At 40.9% G+C, this 18,006-nt stretch overlaps 1 protein-coding gene across 2 annotated transcripts in view; it reads right to left on the reverse strand.

Annotated features, from left to right (window-relative positions):
• LOC117156802 (nuclear hormone receptor E75-like) overlaps positions 1–18,006 on the reverse strand; it is a 110,021-nt gene that overhangs the window by 78,385 nt on the left and 13,630 nt on the right. The window contains exon 1 of one of the 2 annotated variants that reach the window (XM_033334165.2): positions 6,178–6,365. The exons of the other annotated variant lie outside the window; for it this stretch is intronic. Within the exon in view, the coding sequence (XP_033190056.1) occupies positions 6,178–6,334 (157 nt within the window). The 5' untranslated portion in view covers positions 6,335–6,365. Of the gene's footprint in view, positions 1–6,177; positions 6,366–18,006 lie in introns of those variants that run through there. 2 annotated transcript variants of the gene reach the window in all.

The raw sequence follows: 18,006 nt of genomic DNA on the forward strand, positions 1-18,006 counted from the left end.
TATATTCAAAATCGCAAACTTCTGCTAATCTGTCCTACAAATATTTTACAATTTTTACCTCAAGTTTGTTCGCAGGACATTCGTTTCTTCTTCTTTGATGCCATTCACGAAACATTTCGTCCTCTTGCGAGAAGTAAACACTGTCCTTTTCCTTTACAGTTTGAAGATACAAAATCGCGCGCAATGCACGTAACACTGTCGAAGTGGTCACCACTTCTAAGAAAACTCTACATCCGGTCTTTTTAGTTCTCTCAAACCATTGACAAAGACTGCGACGAAGGCAGACCATAAACAGTAGACAGGTGACGTTGGCTTCGTGGTTTTCAGTTATAGGGTAACATTGCTAGCGTGCGGATCTGGACCAGCTCAAATTGTATTCTTACTTATAATTACACTTCTGTATTAAAATATATTTGCTACCTTACCATTTATCCACGAGTTTCTCTGTTTATACATCAAATAACCTCGACAAACGCGTAAGAACATATAAAATATCCAAAGCGCAATACTCTCTATCATACTTAGTGGATTAAAACAATCTTCTATCCGAGTTCTGTGTTCTTAATTATATCGTCAAATGCACAGTCGATAAGAAAGCGACGTAGCGATAAGAAAGGGTTCGTACGCGATCTCGAAAGGCAAAGAAAAGATAGGAGGAAAGAAACGATGGAACTGGAGAAAGAAATGTGGCGAAAACGACGAAGTCGGAGGACTGCTTTCTCCATGGTGGAGCAGACGCAAGCAGCCAGCAAGCGGCAGTAGCTAGCAGAAGGTAGTAGCGATCGAGAGTAAAAGCGGCTCGATAAGAGCGAGAAAGAGACGTGGACTGGTGCGACAGAGGACGAAGAACAGGGAGAAAGGTGAAAGCACTCTCACCTCGCCTCATAGCCACGGAACGATCTTTTCGGTTTTTACGCCGTGCTCCTCCGAGAATACGATCCGCCTGGCGCCTCGGGGACTTCGTCCCAGTTACGTGGCCGAGCCACGCTTCCCGCCGCGATTCATCATCCTGATCGAGAAGAGTGCCTCTTCTGCTCGTGCACGCGCCGGCACGTGACGCGTCCGACCATTCCGCGAGAACCGCCTTCCATAAATTCCAGTCGACTGTCTTGGGATTTCGTATCGATTACAGTCGGATTAGGGTTCACAGATAATTAGGTGTTGCACGTTTCGCGCTACGTGTTGAAATTGTGGCTCTTGTCGGCGAAAGGTGATTATAAAAGGATCTAGGTGGGATGAAGGTGTTGGCGGTTGGTGAAATCGGAAGATCGGGATTAGAGGACGTTAAGCGCCCGCGAGAACGTAGATGAGAAAATTAGGACGCTAGAAAAGCAATCTGCGGGAACACCGACGAATTGTGTTTGCTTAGGAAATTCGTTTTGTTGTTAGAAGGATCAGAATATTGAAATATTAGGAGATTAGAAAATTAGGCTGAAGGGGAATTTTTGTTCTTCGTGGCGTTTTAAAGCGTAATCGAGAAATTTAAATACTTGGAAGATTCAGGAGTTGGGAAATTAGAAATTTGGGAAACTAATGCAAAGAAATATCAACGGAAAGAGAATATTTAATATTTTGGTACTTGAACTGCAGATGTTTGCACGATTGCAATCGAGAAACTAAGACATTTGGACGGTCGATGTACTAGAAAATTATAGAAATTAGAAAATTAGTATTGATGAATGTAGAATAGTATTTGTTTAACAAAGATTTCCATTCTTCGTGGAATTTGTGAAATTGCGATAAAAGAGAACTCAAATATTGGGACAATTAATCCTAATTAGGAAGCTGAGAAAATAATATAAAAAATAAAACATCATTTGTATGGGAAATCTTTGTTCATGGCGATATTCGTTAAATCATAACGAAGAGAGGGATATGTTATGCAAATTGAGTGGGTGGAGTTTGCTTGACCCTATTTAGGCAACCTAATTAAATGTGCAATTCAGTTTATAATGGTAGGTTGGAATAACTGTTATGAAACTGTAAATGGTCAGATCGATGTGAAGAATAGATAATAAAGTGGTGAACGGGGTTTATTATAGCCAGGTGCGAAATTACTACGATCGATACACGCATTTTCGGCGCATACGTTCCATTTAAGCATAACGACTGCAACACGTGTAGAACAAGCAATAAAATGCATACGTTACATGCTTCAATAAATAATACCATTAATAAAATTGAACGATATTAAAATCCATCTATATTTATGTATACATATTTGCAGTTTCTTAAACCACCGAACCATATTTCCATATATTCAACCAATAATTATCACGTTCCTTTATAAATCAATATAACATATTTTTAAGATTATTAACTATATGATAATACCTACCTCGATACGTGATTTCATTAAAATCACACACATCGAACAACAACGATACGATTCGTCTATTAAAAGAAATAACTAAAAAAGGGAACCCGCAATTTAGACGATAAAATCTAGAAGTATATATATATAGACTTGGATGAAAAGAGCTTCATCACCGAATCTGATAGAACTTGTTTCCAACTCCTTATTGATACGTCTAAATGATAGGAAAAATAAGAAGAAAGAGCAAGCAGTCGACTTCAAGCGATCTTAAAAAAAAAAAAAAAAGAAAAAAGCAAAAAGACACGATAAAAAGAAACGTAATTTTTCTACAAATCGAACGAAGAAAAATACGCGTGTCACGACTGAGTGAGGTCGCGTCATCGCGTTACCAGTCGTCGCGATCGACTTCCGGAAGTCGCGTCATTTCGTCCGATGAAACGGTCGATGTCGGACAGTTTTAAGCTAGGCGGGAGTCTTGAATAGCAAGCGAAGGGATAAAGAGACCTCGATAGCGGGCGTAGACCTCGCGAGCGGTTCTGTTGTAGTCATAGAACAACGGCCCTGAGCCTTTGTGAAGCGTTGCGAAACACAGCGAGCCAGGCCGCCGCTGGTGCACGCTCGTATCTATTATTACGTGATTTTTTTTCTCTTTTCCTCCCTCTCTTGGGGGCCTCAGGGCCGCGGCGAGTGTAGCCTTCCATCGGGATCAGGTGTCCGGTTAGCGCGCGCCTACTCGCCTTAGCGGATCGATTAAAATGGTATTAAATGGGCGACGGGCACACAACGATCTCTCGTGCAACTAGCCGAGATGAATAGAGCCACTTGGGGCTCGCTGTTGATCAACGGAGTATGCAAGTACATTTAGGCAAAGAGAGGATGTCGAACAGGTGACTTATTGTTCGCATTGTGGTCGTTGACTGGAGTTTGGATGGCGAATTGGCAGCCAGAGGAGAAGATCGAATTCTGGCTTTGAATGTGCAAGAATTAAACAGAATAAAACGGTTGATCTTATAGAAAATTCTTCCGAAAGTCGGTTTCAAGTGTCGACACGAATACGAACTTTGATACGAGTGATCGTTTCTAAACGCTTTAAGTATCCACTTAAGTCCATTAAGTGGAGTAACTTTTGGATAAGACGTGTGACTATGTACGGTTTGTTACAATATTTGCTACGAGTATTTTGGGATACCATTTAAAGCATCAAGTAAATGTTAAATGTATATTTATTTAAAATGTTTATTACGAAAAATCGTATAGAATAGAGGAAATGTGTTTTCGCGTTATACTTCAATTGCATGAACGGTCCGCATTAACGAAATTTCACGACCCATGATCCATATCGATAACCAAATACATACATGCTCCCATAGTACTTAGGAAATTAATAGTCGTTGTTTATTATATTTAATTAGAGGGAATATTTTTAAATAGAATATTTTACTCGCCGTATTAAGAAACGTATATAAACGATATACTTGTGCTCGTTTTTGGTCATTGTTCAATGGAATAAAAAAATGTCACGAATTTACCATCGAATCGCGATTGAAATGATTTCCATTATTGAGAAGTGGATCGTTTCTTGTACACGATGTTAACGAGCAATGGCAGTTAAGAGAGGGAAGTAGAGTAGCAACGTGTCGAACGCGACCGTCGCTCAACAGGACTAGATGCTTGGCTCCTGACAGATAAATGCTTTTATGTAATGCTGCCAGGCCTCTAGTCTGGATAAAGAGAAGTAAAACCATTGCGCAATGACCCCGTTGCGCGTTTCGGCCAGGCCGTGTTGGGAAATCCATCGTGTCGTTAAAAATGTGGGCCATCGGCACATTCTTGTTCCACGAAAACAAGCCGCGATGCAACACCCAATACGACCTATATTGCCATCATAGTTCGCCACTTTCATAATCAAATCTCACCCTGTTTCGTCTCCACGAAACTCAATCTTATTTCAAACGAAAAGATTTTTCAGCAGCATTTGTACAATTTTGCAAGAGATATAAAACTTTATAGAACTACCAAATTTTTCTTCAACGTTAACTGACGATTATCGAATACTCATGAATTTCTAAAATTTCGATAAAAGACACTAAACTTCCGTGTCCATTATATTGCGTTTTGTAAAGCACTTTACCTGACAATTATCAAAAATTCCTATATTCTGAAATTTTGCATCAAATCTTACGATAAAAGTTATGAAAGTCCGAATCGCAAAACTTTCTTTCCCTTTGTAAGGAAATAATGCGTGCACAACACTTCTTCTTTTCTATTTTTTTTATTAAATTACTTATGATCCAACAACAACATTATTCAACAACAAAAAATGTTGTGCATCTATTGTTTCCTTCTAAAACGAAAGAAACTTTTGGATCAATCTATTATCCTCGTTGATAATTATCCAATATTCTCAAAACTCAGAAATTTTGCATTCACACCTATAGCAGGAGGTTGTAAACTTCTTTGTCCGCTATATCACAATTTCGTAAAGCATTTTAATTAATAATTATCCAATATTCCTAAATACGAGGCATTTCATATCCGTCAAAAAGAGATGTAACTTAAAGTTGAATTATAATTACAGAAACAGCTGAGGCGACGCCAAGGAAATCGAAATTGGCGCTAAATTATTGGAACGCGCGCCGCGCCGCGCCGCGATCGCAATGATTTTTTTCGCGAAAAGCCGGTGAACTTGGGGAATCACCGAGTGGCGCGCACGGGGCAAACGAAACGCGAACGTTCGCAGCGCCATCGGGTAGCGAATTGACCAAGTTGGTTGACAGGTACGCATCGGTTCGTGGACACTAGGTGGCAGGTAGGCTGGCCGTGGTAGCGGGCAATGTCAATGTCAATGAGCACGTGAGCCCCGCTCGAGGAAAAATCGATACGCTTCAGTGTCAAAGCTTTTCCCGGCGAAAGAGAGGTAGCTGCATACGCGAGAACAAACCCGGGAATAACCGAAGCATAGTTTATGACGCAATGCAATTTGTACTTAGATCCTTCTCTCGACTCTTCGTATACTCATAGACACTTAGGTGTTACAGCTTCGTCTAAAAAGTGTCGTAACTTATTCATTTACGAAAGAAAGCGTGGTTGTTGATCGCAATTGATGTTATTTTAACGTAGTTGACGTTACTTCAAAGAAAGTGCCGTAGTATTTGATGATATAGAACGAGGATGAGCGATAAGGTTCGTTACTAAAGAGAGAACTGATTCCACGGCTGCTGATTAAAGAGACGTCTCGAACAAAGGATCCCCTTTAAGAAACTTATTCCGAGAAGATTTCCGGAAATCACCGTACAAATTGTCCATGTAACCATCACACAGTATGTTGACCAACGAAAACATTACTATACAGATATACGAAATCGTATCTAATCCAAGACGTTTCTTCAACAGATATGCTGATATCCTGATTACGTGGCACGAAATATCTAAAACCTGCGCGGAGCATAATCCCACTCCGAGCAAAAATAACTTCATCGTACAGCATGCAATCATCTTGAACTTATCCTGTCCGATCACGCAACCCCTACCCTATCACATCCGTCACCTAACTCCCCCTAGCACCGAAAAACATACGCAATCAGGCGCAACCACGAAACGATTCAATTCAAATATATCGTGTTTCACGGGTGATCTGTCACACGAGTAAATCTCATCCTCGAATCACCATACGTAACCTTCGATCCCCCACCCCCACCCCCATTGTCGATAAACAAACAACAAGCCATAACAAAGAACCGGAACAACGAAGCGTCACAACACGACGAACGTAACGACGAATATGAATCACAGCCGAATTCAAGTTCATGTTTCCTGTGGAAAACACAGAGAGAAAGGAGAAAATAAAGGGAGGAACGAACCTTTGACGCGTTGATGACGACTCTCGGGATTCTGCGTCTCGTTGACCGCGATGGTGGCCTCGCACACCTCTATGGGATAGAGAGGGCCGCCGTTGTTCATGGTGTGATCGACGATCCCGATTTCGGGTGGATCGTCGCTCGCCACGTTCGCTGACATACCCGTGTCGCACTAATGACAACGTGTCGGACACTGTCGGTGTGCCACAATGGTAGGCGCACCGCGTACTCTCCAGGGTTGATGTCCATGAATGGGGTGGTGGGGTTGATCGAGAGGGTGAGAGCTGAGAGCTGCGGGGGTTCCGCGCACGCGCCACCGTTATACCCACGCGATCTCCGGCCCAACGAGTGACCCTTCCGTCTTTCGCGGATATCTCCGGTGCTCTTTTGTGCCCGCGCTTCCTTTGCGTAGGACTGCGATGACGCACGCGGGTCGTGTTTGCGCCGGGACACTTTTACCATCCGGTTGTTTTACTGTTTTAGTTGTAACCAACTGGGGGTTGAAACTGCGACGGGAGACGCGGCTAGATATTTACAGCGCTGGCTATTTTTTCAACCCCGTGCACTCGTGTTGTCACAGGTGACTGGCTTTATGGGCGCGGAATTCGACGCGGCGCGACGTCGAGAGTGGTAAAGATAGAGGGGAGTCGGACGCGGAGTTTAAGCATTTTATGACGTTTTCCTTTGAGTTTGTGATAGGCTGTGTACGTTTCCAGTACGATTATTATATAACTCGCGTTGTTATTTCGAGATCGAGATTTTTTTAACGCGAATAACTTTTCTATGTGGGGATTGGTAGCGATAATAGAAACATAGTGTCTGATTATAAAACGAAGCGCAGAATTTTGGTAGAATACTGTATGTGAAATTGTAAATAGTTTTTTAAACTTGTCTTTGATTTGTAGCGATCTTTTAGTGATTTTTACGTATTTTGGTTGTCGTCGAACGAGTGTATATCGACATATGCCAATCTATGTTTATGACGACCAGACGTAGACTAGTTTAATCTGCGATTGATTTGAAAATTACTTACAGCCAAGTGTGGTACAGCTAGCAGCAAAGAAAGCGAAGATTTTCACTTACCTATAACAGAAAGACATTATACCATATTAGTAATTGGAAACGAATGAACGGTTAGGAAAGAATCGAAGCCATTAATAAATAAACGAGGATGCTTAGTCTGATTTTATTGAAAGGCTTTTATCTGATTGATAAATACGTCACTTTTGTTCCAGTGTTTCCGTTACACTGTCAGCCATCGCGTACAATTGAACATCGTACTTACCTTTATATTACCCGCGTACTTACAAGTGGGCCACACGACACCAATCGTCCAGGAATAGACGCGTCTCATACGAAGTGAAATTTACCGATAACGCGTTTACAATGCAAACGATCATTTTTCCAATTATTTCTCATTAGAATTCGATCTTGGACAGGAAGAGAAAACATTATTCTTAAAAGTATATTTCTGACGAGTTTCTTATATTTATCTTACTAGTGGGTTAAAGATTTTTATGTCAACTCACGTTTTTATAAATAAAACAAAATATATTTCTAACATTATCGATATAAGCATTTTCTGTTTACTCACCACGTAATTTATAATATGCTCTAAAACTCGCAATAAAATGAATCAGTAAAAACTACGTATTGTCGCAATTATTCATACAACAGTGCGCATGAAACGGGTCTCTCACTAAACCGCTGCCCTGATTACGTGAATTCCACAAAATCTCTATCGTGGAGTTAGAAACAAGCGTGCGAACGAGGGTCATTCGTCGGTTTACGAGATCTGAATCTTTATTCGGTTTCCCTTGTTCACCCTTCGTACCTGACCCTTCCCTCGGCTACCTGAAACCTGCCTTCAACCTCCTGTTTACCATTCTACCCTCTGTTCAAAATTCCCGCTAGTGGTGGCGGGCCGAAATTGGTCCTTCTGCTATCTATTAGGTGATAATGTTATCAGGAGGAATTTGCACGTCACGATACCGACCCACGAGTCGCGAATTTCCTGTCGTACCGACTCGCGGCTCGGGATTCGCGAAAGGACAGTGGCGCCTCGTCGCGGAGCGCGTTAGAACTGTTTGGCGATTGCTTTCGCGTGCAAATACACCCGCAAATTTATGAACCCTAGCTGTGCTATCGCTAACGCGTCACTAAATCCACTTTTTGCCATGACGCTTTATGCCACTTTTCTTTTTTCATCAAAATCCAGTGTTCTCGGTTGCAATAGGAACAAAATTTGACAGGGCGCGAAATTAATTAATCAAACGAAGGAGACGATAGAATTTAGAAAGAGACTTTTGGATAGAAGCGATAAATGCTAAATGAGAGTCAGAATTGAGAATCGCGACACTGTGATGTTCGGTTAGAAGATACATTAAAGATCATTATTTCGTAAATAATTCAGCATTTTGTTTTATCAATGTGATTTGGAAGAGATTTGAATTACACGGTATCTTATTTTACCTATTCTATTTTATCCATTTCGTTGTGTAAAATTCTGTTGTCTCCTTTCTCGCGCTCATTCTTCCATTACGAGCACATAATACCATACACGAACTACTCCAAATTTTCTTCAGCTTCCATTAAACCAACCCAGATTCAAAATTCCTCTCTCTAGAACATTTATATTCTATACGATATAATTGCTCAGAAAAATGCCTCGGGATCGTAATTACACCTCGAACGACCCTCATCGACAAACTCGAATTAAAGACCGACATTTCACCTTTCTCTCTATTCAAATAGTCCTCTCACTTGACACCTGCATAACGAATTGCACAAAATCGTTCCTCCAACCCTGACCCGAGCGAAAAATCCCAAGCCACTTGGCGCGGAGCTGTTTGTCAGCAAGTATACATAGAAAGCTCTCATCCCTCCGTGTAACGAGCAGGGGTGCGACGAGGTGTTGGCGAGGGCGAAACATCGAAGCGGAGCTTGAGAGACACTGCGCGCACGGCGCCGATGTATTCTTGGATGGAATAGAATCAAGAGACGGGTGTACGTGTTGGTGCACCTTGGAAACTCACCTACCCGCTGGGTCGTTGACCGGGCGCTAAGGAAAGTGGGACGAAGCAAACAGCACTCGGCGTTAATGCGCGAAGGCCTTGAGAGATCACTGACGCATGCGTCCGCGCGGAAAGATCGAGAAAGACCATCGCGTTGGCAAGACGAGGATGGAACGTTTCGCAAAGCCAAGAGGAACAGAGAAAGACTATACAACGAAGACCAGTAAATCCGCGTCCTTTCTCTTTGATCGAGCGACACACGCGTGTGCGTGCACGAGGAAAATTGGAAAAATCACGGTGTGGCACATCTGCACGTCACCTCGTTCTTCGCTCCTCTTACTTTCCTACATACAAAGAAGAAGAAAGTTTCACCAGCCATCTTCCGCTCGCTTCGTTTTGATCGCTACGGGACACCGAGGGCCGCGCTAATTTTTAATATCGACGCCGGAAAAGTGGAGCGGCGAACGACCTCGATTTACCATTGCAATCTTTTTTCTTCCACTTTTCTTCCCCGCTACTCTGACGCGTCTCCGTATCTGCATCTCTTTCGATGTAGGCTTTTCAACCAACCACCGGTACAGTCTCCGGGATGATTAACACGTGTCACGGAGGGAGGAAATTCGCGAAGGAAATGGTAACTCGAGGACTCGGTACGAGAACGTGACTCTTTCGTTTCCTCCTTTGCTTTTCCTGTAATTCGAGTTTAACGTCGTGCCAATTACGAGGTTATTAATAACGTTATACGGTAACACTACTACTACTATGTGCGAAATAATATTCGACTAATTTATCGAGCAAATACCAAATCTTGTCTTGCGTTCATTACAATTTTCTGCTGGCCATTTTTCGGTATTGCGAAGCAGGTCCTTGCGTTCGTGATTTTCTTTCGCTCTTTCTAGTAGAGCACATGAGTTTCGCCACAGGAGCGAATTTATGTAAGTTAGTAAGCAGGGTTTACATAAGACTTCGTGCACGCGTTAGTTTCCGCAACGCGCGCACGACCCGACCAATTTAACCGCGTTGACGTAACGATGTCAACGCACCTTTAATCTTCACCGGCCGAAATTCGGTACGCGCGACCTTAAAACCGCCTCCACCGCTGATATTTCGCTAGTCGAACCATCGTTTATTATTGAAACAGACTCGCCAGATATTCGACCACCTGAGTCTCTCTATTAGGTACGACTTGCACACTCGGGACAGACTTCGCCGTAAGTTCTGTTCATCTTAACGACCTTTGGTCTAATCTTCCTTTAATAGCTTGGTGCTTAGATTAGGCTATATATGGACGTTGTTTGTTTCAGGATCCTATCATCTTCGTTCTAGTTTTTTTGCTGAAACTTTCTGCGAATCGGTGTTACTTCGAGTTTTATGGGATTCAACGGTGAACGTCATAATTTCCCCGAAATTATTGATTTCGATTAAACGACGATTAGAATCAAACCAGTGCGAGTACACGTTTTATCGGGAATTGTCCAATACTAAAGTTCGCATAGATTTTCAAGGTTAGTTTATCTTCCCTAGATTCGATGCAATTCGAGCGAAGTTTTTCCAAATCTGTTAACGTTCGAGTCAACTCTTCTCTGCTTACCTGGATTTAAGAATCATTCACGATGATCGTGTAGAAATTCGACGATATTCGATCAAATACCTCGAGAAATCCACGATACTCTATTTGACTATATTTAAACACGAAGAGCCACTGTTCTATGTTCACTGGAATTCTCCAATTTTCATTCCAGCTCCCTGTAAATTCTCTAATTTCCGTTTAAATTCCCCTCGATCTAGAACTCTCACCTAAATATCCTCCGGATTAGACAATCCACGGTATAACGTCCGAGTCGCGAATAAAGTTGGAACGAAAACGATTCGATCGAATAGCACGACGACGAAGGGACACCATGGTTGAACAGGACGACTGGACAAATGAGCCGGTTAATTGAACCGTTTAAGTCGATTTGATTCGCCGGCTGAATTGCATCAAGTGCCGGACGACGAAATAAATTCGATTGCGAAATCGGCCAGTTTGCCGGAAGTCGAACGGATCCACGGAGGCAAACCGGGACACGATGAAACGACAACACACGGAGCACGATGATGATGTCAATCGTTTGCTGCCTCTCGGAAAGTGAAAGCACCGCGGCTTGTTTCTCTGTGTTGTAAACTTCATGGTTACAGGACGCCTCGAGCCACGTTTCGGTCGCCTCTTTCTCGCACGACCCTTTTCCAATCGACTGAAAAATTCTTCTGGATCTAACTGCATATGATCAGACGTACGATACGAATTGAACACTCTCTGTTAGTTTCAAACTATTTTTGGCGATCTCTTAATGATAGAATCGTTTTTGTAAAAAAAAAAAGTCTTGTAAAGAGTAAAGAGAAAATTGATCAATTTTTGATCGATGTCGTTTAATTGTCAAGTTGGAAATTTGCAGGTAAAAGTTTGTGACCGAAAGAACATGCGATTTGACAAGGTTTACCTTCAGAATAGAGACGAAGTTATTTCTTTCATCGAAAGAATTGTTTTCCCCAAGGAAACGAAGAGAATCGATTTGTCTTCTGATCGACGGTCGTCGTTCGTTAAACCGAAAGTTTACAGTTTGTATTTTTGTGGTTGGTTGTTGAATCAGTCGTAAAATCTTGGAAATAAAGTCTTGTAGATAGCCTTCTATCCTCCAATACTTATCATATTCATTTTGTATTCGTCTTAGTTGTTCGAAAAGTATGTACTTGTATCGCTTTTTCACCGAGCTCCAGAATCTTGTAAATGTCAGCGGATAAGTATTTTATAAATTTTGCAAAGAATCGTTTAGGAATTTCCTCGATTCTTTAATATTTTCCTCATCTTCCTACAAAATCTTGAGTAATTTTTCCAGGAGCGAGAACGTTACGCAGAACCAAGTATTTTAAACATCGAAACTTCCTTTTTTTCATAATATACCTTACAAAACAAACCGGCTTACACAACGATGTATTGCACATTTCTTAAGTCGAGGTGATATAGAACGGCTGGACACCTTGAAAAGTTCTACAAATTGGCGGTGTACATTTACAAAATTGCGCTAAGCAATAGAAAGCATTCGTTCGATACTTGGAACGTACCTAAGTACTTGCTTGATAAAATAACGTGGCCTCGATTGAACCAGTTAGTATACAGGGTGGGTGGTAACTGGTGGTACAAGCGGAAAGGGATTGATTCTACGCGAAAAAAGAAGTCGAAAATATAGAATAAACTTTTTTTTAATTTTTTTTATTTTAATTTTTTTAAAAATCTACAGTGAGATTCGTTATAACGAGACGCGATAAAGTGCACGCGTACCGAGCGAAAATTCAAAGTCGATTTTCTCGAAAACAAAGCCTCAGACGAAAATTTTTTATTCTATACTTTCGACTTCTTTTTTCGCGTAGAATCACCCCCTTTCCGTTTGTACCACCAGTTACCAACCACCCTGTATGATTCAACTATGGAAATATTTATAAATTCGCAGTTTACAAAATTCTGTGTACTTTAAAGTTAGCTACAACTGTGAAAACTAGCAGAGCGAAAAAGCAACTTTCTCAAATCTCTGTGAATGCGTCTCAGCTATGCTTTCGACAGGAGGATCCTTTCCAGAGGTTACATACAAAGAACACTTGGTTAATTTCTTTGTCGTTCGATTTCTTACGCGACGAAAAATGCAGCGGATATTTAGCTTGAACTTTAATTCTGATTTTAATTCCAAATTACGAGACCGTAGATTACCGGCCGTCAATTGTCTACAACACACCGATGTTTTGCTTTAGAGTCGACGTTAATGCAGTAAATATCTAGCGTTGACGTCACAGTACCCACGGTAAGAGTCATAAAGCAACGGGTTAGGGAAGCAATAACGCCAAGCATAAAAAGCTATACGAAGAAGACGTGTTTTTACCGTTAACTTCAACTTCCCTTTAACCCTATCAGCTTCTATAACCAGGAAATTAGACCGCAATAAAGACAAACTAATTACAGTTATATTCATTTTGCTGTTAACGAAGAATTCGACAGGAATAGAGTAGCGCGTAAAGGAATAAGTCACTCTGAAAGAAACAAACTGTTATGTGGAAAAATTGACAATCTACGCAACGAATTGACTCTTCGTTCTAGTTAACCTGTTAGTCCAATAAAAAAACAAGTCAACTTCAAGCGGATCGCATCGATACATGGAAACCTAAAAATGATGCGGTTTGTTTCCCGTAGAGATAAAAGGGCGCGTTTTAAAATACAGAAAATCCACAAATAAATCCATAAACACGATCGAAAAGTTTGAAAATTCGAACGACCAATTGGCCACGTCTTTCTCGATCGACAGATCAAACGCGTTGTTTGCCACGGTGATCATCGTTTCTACTAAATTTTGTTAGAATCGTTAGAATAAGATAGATTACATTTCGTTTCAAAAATTGTCGACAATGCGAACGAAAATAAAGGAAGGGAAATTATTATCGGAGAAAGATTACAGAAATCGCAATATAATAATATTTTGCGAGAGTTACATATCATCTACGATATAGTAGCATATTTCGATCAATTGCGGCTCGCAGGGCAAAATATAGAGAATTCGCGTGGCAGCTAGCGTCTTAACGAATCTTCGATCTATCGAAATTCCTTTAGAGAGCGGACCGAAGCTCGAAAGGAGATTGAATTCCTTGGACAGTGCCATTTAAACAGGCAGGTAGTGCATCGTGTGCAAGCCGGTGCAGCACGCAATCACGCGCGCGGCGTTACGCAAGGGACGGAAGGCGAAACGAGTGCACGAATCGAGGGTGTGCGAGTTACGCTCGAGCGAAATGGCAGATCGATCGGCGGATAACGAAGGCACATGCAGACCGGCGAACAGAGAAAGTCCCCGCGAATGGCCAATGCGTCGTCGTTCATACTTCTTCCTTTCCTTCCATTTTTCCTTCGTCTCATATATATGTATTTTTTTTTTATCCCTCCTCAACGCCGTGGCTTATGCTATTCCTGGCTATAGCCGGGTCGTAGACCCTTAGCTCGCACCGCATTAATGAAATTGTTGCATAATACGCGAGCCACGATGAAACTATCGCGGCCTGACCGATTCCACTGACCGAATGCACGCGCGCCCCGATTGTGCAAGGTGAAAACAGTGTTTCTGCCAGCGGTGAATGTTAATCCACTAACCGGCCAATCATTTGACCAAAAGCGTCCGTAACCTGTACGTAAACCTTCTAATCTGTATGGAAATGGGTTTGGTATCAAGCACGTTGTTGGGGAAGATGGATGGTCGATATAGATCGATGGTAATTGATAAAGACGAATGGAAGAGAAGAGATTTTGAGAGATGCGTTATTCTTATGGTGGAAATAAGCATTAGATACATAAATGAGTTATTAAGTTACTGAAAAATTATTCATTTTCGAAATTTAAGGTTGACTTATCTGGTGTAAGGGAAAATTTGCTTAGGAACGGCCCTGATAAATTTTATAGATTTGAAATTGAAGTAAAGTGGGAATATTACAAATATCAATTGTTTTCTTTTTTATTTATCTTGAAATCTGGTCAGTATCGTTTAATAGATTGAAAAGGATCGTAAGATGTTTATGTTTCTTTTCTGCTTTCTCTGTTTTCTTTTAGTATGTTTTCTGGGAAGGTTCCTCTGAACCTTTCCACAGCTAAATCTCTATTTAATGGAAGCTTTCATGCGAAGAGAGAAGAAATGGTTTTCTGTGAAAGTCCGTGGAATATTGCCAATAGTAGAACAGTATGTAGTTTGGAAAATGCTGTCACCTCTGACTCGCCTGTTGCATGGTTTACATCGTATAACAGTAACGTTGCCATATCCGTTTCCTTGTAGAATCTACGCAATTTTCAGAAAGAAAAGACGTTTTCCTAACTAAATAATTGCAAACACTCATTCAAGAAAATACATCTTCGGCAACGAAGACACTTGAAAGTCCAATAACTTTACAGCAAATTATAAAAAATTGTATACAGCGGCGGAGTTACTTGTTCGCATAATAAATAAATGACATTCTATAAAATGCAGAAGATAACAATTAAAAACATACAGGGATTATATTTTCAGATATGTACCGCGATAATGCAAAAATGACGTTTCAATAAAATACTATAGCAGCGTAATAGCGATAACAACAATCAGCCAAATGAACCCTCAAAAATACAAAGCACCGGTTAAACCAACGAACAACGATATTCTACCATCTCACAATAAAATATAATATTTATCGTAGAAAATAAATGAAAATTAATATTGTCATTACTACATCAATAATTAATATCGTGTAAAATTAAATCAGCTAGCAATTACCGTTTGAAATTGCGCGGCAAGAACAGAGAAACAAGGAAAATCCAAAAGATAAAAAAAGGTGAAACGACGCGAGGCAAACACCATGGGTGAGCAATTTTTGAAATGCCATCGCTTCACGCGTGTTCTAATTCGGCGAAATCGATGTTACGCTAACGCATAAACAGGGAACAGGGGGTTAGAGGGTTGCTACGTGGGATCTGTGTCGCGGTTGACCGGGTTAGGGATCGTGGCGAGTTCGTTGGCCTCGCGACCCGATATACCGGCGACCCCGGGGATTTCTGGGGTCGAACGGTGGAAACAGCTAGCCCCGGTATCTTTATTACACGCCAAGATATCTGTCTTGTAAAGCGGGGAAATTTAATATAAGCCGATTTCCTCGTTACTTTTATCGCGGTGTTATTCGCCATTCTCCACCGATCTTCCAGCGATCGAAACGCAATGGATTCTCGCGTAACCGTCGATAGCAACCGTAGCCACCTGGGAATTCTTCTACGGGGAACTAGGTATTTATTTCGTCTCGAAAAATCCTATCGAACCTGCTTCGAGATTCGCGAATCTTCCTTTAATCGGCTAAACTAGGTTGCACTTAATGATACGATTCTTTCGTAATTTTTCTATCCTTTTGCCGGTTTTGTTGGTTTTAATTGGCACTTTGATAATGACTTTCAATCTTTTTATTTAATATTCGGACTGTATACCGATTTAACGATTTCATTTATCGTTAAATTCTCGTTCGTAGTGTTTCTAATCTGTTCTTTTAAATTTGTGCGTTTCAAATAAAAAGATTTGAGAAGAGAGGCGAGACAGCGAAGAGTATGTTGAAACGAAATACGTATTATTGTTGTCATATGAAATGAAAATTTTGCTAATGAGGAAAAGGTATGAAGGAGAAATAGCCGAATGTTAGCGGCAGCAAATATATTAAAGAAACATTCTAATATTTTAGACAAGAATGCAATTGCAGTAAGTTGCTGGTAGAGGTGCGAAGCAAAGGTAAATAGAAAGCTAATGAAAAATATGTAAATACGATTACGATAGAATCTTCGAAGGTAGACGAAGATCCGTAAAGAGGAATATTTCTATTACAATCTTTTCCGAACGCGTGTCCTTCTTTAATTTAATCTTTCATTAATAAAATTTCGTTTAGCCATAACGATGGTTATAATTTTTAACAGATATAGAACATTCATTTGTTTCTTTGATATTGCTCTTCGCAAAAGTTAATTATTAATCACAGACAAGTACGAATATCAAATATTGCACTTTATATATTGAAACGAAAAGAAAGAAGGGGTAAAAAAAAATCGTTTCTCCTAAGAGCCAACGAAACGGTCAATTCCATAGGAACCTACCAATTGCTTTTACCATGCTTAATGCCCAAATAAAAGTTTTCTACCGTATCCTAACTGTATACGTCCGAACGTGATTCCGATGGAGGAAGTGAAATCTGGAAATAACATAACGAGAGTTGATCTCTCGCAGGTCAACCACGTGTACAAAAGAAAGAGACAGGCCAACGGCACTCCTGAGACTAATAGGATGACCCTTCGTCCTTTGGCATCGGGTAAAACATGACATCCCGGTTTATTTCGGGGAAGCGTGATTCGTCATTCGAATCGACTTCGAGTGAGTCAGATTTCCTCCACTGCTTCTTCGATTCGGAAATAAACGCGATAAAAAGGCATACAGCTAAATTAGCCAAGATTCCTTTCGACTTCTTAAAATAAGTAACTACTAAGCGTAGTTGCAATTGCGCGTTGCAATTTATCCGATAATACTGTCTTTGTATGCATATTCCTGTTGCAATAAAGTACAGTAGAACTTTAGACTTATCGAAAACGTAACGAATTTTCTGGACCGTCAAATACATTAATTTGACGTAAGAAGCGTAAAAAGAACCATCAACGATTATTATAGAACTTCAAAAAAAAGCACGTTTCAAGCAAATAATTATAAATACTCATAATCTCAACGGCGGAACGAAATAATCAGGATCTGGTGACCAAACGAATCTAGAGAACAGGACATAAATCACATCCACGAGCGCGACGCCCTATTTCTGGATCAAACAACGAGCAAAAACTAAGCAGCCTGGTGAAGGGAAGAATAATCGATCTCTCTATCGAGTCTTTAATTAATGACGACTGCTCGTTCGATTTACAAAATGATAAGCAACGACATATGGATCGGATGAAAGATTTAAAAGAAATCTGATTAAGAAAAAGGACGAGGAATGTAAGAAGGATATAAAAAAGGAAAGAACAAAGTGGAGAAAAAAATAGAATGATCGTGTAGCTTGTCTTGTTCGCAATTTACAGCACGTTAGTTACATCGGTGATTAACCGTTAGGCGGTAATCGCATTTGCATATTGCGCGATCGACGAGCGGCAGAACGACAAATAACGAGATGCAACGCGAAAAAATCGCGTTGATCGGCGATTTCTCGGTCGATCGCGACGACTTCGTCGCGGATCGACGACCGCGTCCTTCGAAGCCGGAATCCGAGC

Source organism: Bombus vancouverensis, chromosome 4 (assembly GCF_051014615.1).
Source record: "Bombus vancouverensis nearcticus chromosome 4, iyBomVanc1_principal, whole genome shotgun sequence".
NCBI lineage: Eukaryota > Metazoa > Arthropoda > Insecta > Hymenoptera > Apidae > Bombus > Bombus vancouverensis.